General features: G+C 46.1%; 1 protein-coding gene across 1 annotated transcript; it reads right to left on the minus strand.

Moving 5' to 3' along the window:
- Window positions 1-2,284: 2,284 nt before the first annotated feature.
- dkk1a (dickkopf WNT signaling pathway inhibitor 1a) lies at window positions 2,285-4,315 on the minus strand. The gene is made up of 4 exons (XM_048270053.1): window positions 3,911-4,315; window positions 3,644-3,785; window positions 3,253-3,399; window positions 2,285-3,143 (listed from the first exon to the last, which is right to left on the minus strand). The coding sequence occupies exons 1-4, from the start codon at window positions 4,130-4,132 to the stop codon at window positions 2,848-2,850; spliced, it is 807 nt and encodes a 268-aa protein (XP_048126010.1). The 5' UTR covers window positions 4,133-4,315; the 3' UTR covers window positions 2,285-2,847.

The raw sequence follows: 4,315 nt of genomic DNA on the forward strand, positions 1-4,315 counted from the left end.
TGTGTGTGTGTGTGTGTGTGTGTGTGTGTGTGTGTGAGATGCACGTAGAGCGACGTGGTGTAATCATGTGGGGCCGAAGGACAGTAAAACCTTCTCTTGATGATTACGGTGGTGATGGCGGCTGCGAAGCTGAATGATTTGAGATGGAAACAACGTGGGTGTGGGGATGTGTGTGTGTGTGTGTGTGTGTGTGTCAGGGCACCACATAAAAGCACAGGGGTTACGGGAGACCAGACCCTCTCTGTGTGTGATCTCACCGCAGTGCATCTCACAGGAACACTCTCTCTCTCTCTCTCTCTCTCTCTCTCTCTCTGTCACACACACACATATGCATAAACACACGAACACACACACAGAGTGGGACACACACACAAAAACACACACACACACATACACACATACACAAAGGCACATGCGTACATACACACTACTTATCAGTTTATCTCTGTTTCATCACCACACTCTCTCCACTTCCTCAGAAATAATTTGAGACACACACACACAAACACACACTGACATGCACACACACAGATGTCCACAGAATTATGCTCACAACCATACATGCAGCCTCAAGTACACACACACACACAGAGAGAGAGAGAGTCTTCTTGTAAGTGTAAGGTTTAGGGTCAGACTGCCACCCATTCTTCATTGTGAACTCCTCCGCACAGTAATTTCCTCTCCTCTGACCTCTCCTCTCTATCCCTCGCTCCTCTCCTCCAGCCCTCCCTCTTCTGCACTCCTCTTTCCTCTAAAGGATGCCTCTGAGTCACTCACTACACACGACCAGAATGTCAGGAATCAAAGTATTCTGTGAGTGTGTGTGTGTGTGTGTGTGTGTGTGTGTGTGTGTGTGTGTGTGTGTGCATATCTTGGGCTGAGTGTGTGTACTCATGAGTCTGTGCACCCATGTATGAAGGTGGGGGTAGAGAATGTGTGTGTGTATGCACGCATATGTATGTGTATGTGTCAGCATAGTTACTCAGGATTAGTCACAATCGCATTCCAAAAGAGGTCACAACAGAACCACAGATTGTTTGATGACACACACAAACAAATTAAGAAAACAAACAATTGAAGCATTTAATTATGCTAAGTACCCATTAACTGCAAATAGAGGAGAGCTATGCGAGATGTGGTCTAACACACTCACTGGGTCAGTTCCATCTATTTTTTGTCAACAAAATTCCTGCTTAATCATGCTAAATCATCATTTCATATGTGAATTTATTGCCTCCAAAAGTCCCTTTTTTCCTGAATATGTTACCATTCAGAAATGTGTTTGTAATTTGAATGCACACACACACACACACACACACACATACAAGTTTAGGAAGTCTGCAAAAAGCCTGGACATGGAGTGGACAAAATGTAGAGTAGTAGACTCTGCAAAGAATAAATAACCATCAATCCTAGTCACTCTGTGTGTGTTTGTGAGAGAGAGAGAGAAAGATAGAGAGAGAGAGTGAAAGAGAGACGGGGGGGGGGGGGGTAATAAGTAGCTGCTCAGTCAGGCAATGGAGCCTCTGCTGAAGGGGTTTAATGAGCAGGTCTGTCTGTTCTTCCTTGTCTCCTCCATGGCGTCAATGTCCCTCCACCAACACACACACACACACACACACACACACACACACACACACACACACACACACACACACACACACACACACACACACAGACACACAAGGGGTCGTGTACAAAGCTGTATTGAATCAGAAATGGAAAAATGGAATAGAAAGGGTGAAAATCTCACCCTCTGAGGATGCAGTCACAGGGTCTGACAATGTCATTAAACACGAGATCCACAAACAATTTTCTCCTGGATTTGAAAGTTCAGGGGAAAAAATCTAATACAGCTTTAATGTTTTAATATAGTTTTTGCTTAGAATAGTTAGTTTGTCATAGACTTGGTGATCACACTTGCAGCCTGACCCAAGTGTTTTAACTATGATGAGTTCCTGCTATTTTTGCCAGACGTCAAGGTAGATATTTGTTATTTTATGGGATGATCGCCCACAGTCACCACAAGGTAATCCTAGACCGTCAGCTCTGTAAATGCTGAATAGCTACACGATCTTTTGATGTTCTGAGAACTATTATTAAATAATTATGCCAATTACATCAGGTTTCCTCAGTTGCCTTATTCTTTGAAGTTTTTCTTGTTTTTCACAGAGAACCTGAGACAAACCATTTTTCTCCCTTTGGCAAGAAATGCTTAACGTTTAAAACATGGCGGAAAAACACCCATCCAATCTGACAAACATCAGGAATCTTTGATTTAATTAGTATACTTTAATAAAAACAATATTATTTACATTTCTTTGTTCAGAAATAAAAATAGAGGCATTTTATATCACATGTAGTAAATAACAACAATCATAACAATATAAATCATAGGTTTTAGAGCATTTACACTAGAATAGCATCATGCAGCACCTGATCTTATATTAGGCTAGTAGTGTTACTGAATCCACCAGTCAAGCAAAGCGCCACTTCTAGTTTAGTATTTACAATACAGTAATTTACTGCAATATTGACAGGATCAAATTCCTTATAAAGGGAAACTAAATTACTCCGCAGTTTTTTTTTTTTCCGATGGCCATCAGGGAGCAGCATATCAGAAGCAGAGTATCCGATGCGACATTTCCGCTGGCTGCGGCGTTTTCTCCTCATCACATCCGAGAAATCCGATCAGTCCGTTTCTATCGTCGCATCCTTCCGCAGCGTTGGATTTCATCTCACCCCTCGCTGCGTCCACCCCCTGCATTCCCTAGGGACCCAAGCAAGTGTGTGTGTGTGTGTGTGTGTGTGTGTGTGTGTGTGTGGCGACACTGTGTCTGGAGCGCCTCAGCGTCTTTGGCAGGTGTGTAAGTCTCTGTGTTGTCTTGGTTGCTGCTGCTGTTGTTGCTGCTGCTGCTGCTCCTCGCGATGCTGTCGCGCTCCTTTCTGAACTCGGCAGGTGAGTCCCGGCTTGCAGTCACAACGTTGGAAGATTTCCAGGCCTTGGCCGCCTTTGCGACGGTGTCTAGTGCACACCTGTCCCTCTGTCAGCACGGGCTTACAGATGCGCGTCCAGAAGTGTCGCGCGCAGCACAGGCCTTCGCCACAGTCGGACGATCGAAGACACGTCTCCCCATCACCGCCTGCAGAAACATGACGAACCATTCGTTAGAGATAAAGAAGACACCGAAAGTCAATACCAGAGAGAAAAGGTAAAGGCGAAAGCAAATACCAAAGGAAAGGCGTGCGTACCTTTAGGTGTTTTGTGACTCTGGCTTGGTGTCTTCTTTTTCGGCTCACTGGTGACATTCTGCCCGTGCTTTGCATTGCCTCCGAGTTTGGTGCCGTCATCAGCACCAACGCGGGGTGGGACATCCATTTCAGCGGGTTGGCACACACCTGTTGAAAGAACGGTGGTGGTAAATTGTAAAGCACGACATCCGCCCATCTCTCAATGAAAGCAACTGTCAGTTAGCTTATTATCAATTATAATGTCTTGCCTCTTTACGGTGTTATGTGTAGGATTCAGCCAAAGACTAACATATACATGTATACTTGTGATGACAACGAGTTTCTGGTAGGCTAATTTGGATGCTGTTTGGATGCTGTTTGTTTATTGTTCAGAGACAATCTCTGCTCTTACCATTAATGCACCGATTCCCCGCACAGCACATGGCGTCACGGCCACACCGCTTCCTCCGTTTACGACACGGGAGGCATGCGCCACGGGACTCGTTACAGAACTCATTGGCTCCACACTGCCGGTCTGCCTTGCAGCCTGAGGGCTAAACGACAAGGAGCATCAAGAGTTCAGTTCGAGCATGCCAGATCAGAGTAAATGGGCAAAAGACGCTCTATGTAAAATCTTCCAGTAGACCTTCACACAGTAGAATTACTTAATGATGCTTACCGATGAGGTGCCAGTGGCTCCCGCTTGGCCAACGCCGCCAACCGCGGGTGATGCTCGGGGACTAACGCTGACCGACAGGCTCGGGTGTGAAATTCCGCCACCAGGTAGATTTTTGATTGCGTTCGAGTTGAGCACAACAGAGCCACCCTGTGCATTCCGCAGGTAGCCGCCGCACAGCGCCAGGTACACGGCCAAAAAGGTAGGCACGGAGAAGGTGTTCATGTTCACGATCCTGTATTTGTGAATAGACGGCTAAAGTCCGAGAAGTGGCTTCGGGAGAGCGATACGGTACGGTCCGCGGCGCACAGCCGGTGATGGTGGTAGTCCAACTGCGCGCAGATTACACTGCCAAGTATCCTCTGAGTCTTCTGGTGGATGCTCCTGGCTTTATACAGACGGACCTGT

The sequence above is a fragment of the Alosa alosa genome, chromosome 18, assembly GCF_017589495.1.
Source record: "Alosa alosa isolate M-15738 ecotype Scorff River chromosome 18, AALO_Geno_1.1, whole genome shotgun sequence".
NCBI classification, from domain to species: Eukaryota; Metazoa; Chordata; class Actinopteri; order Clupeiformes; family Clupeidae; genus Alosa; species Alosa alosa.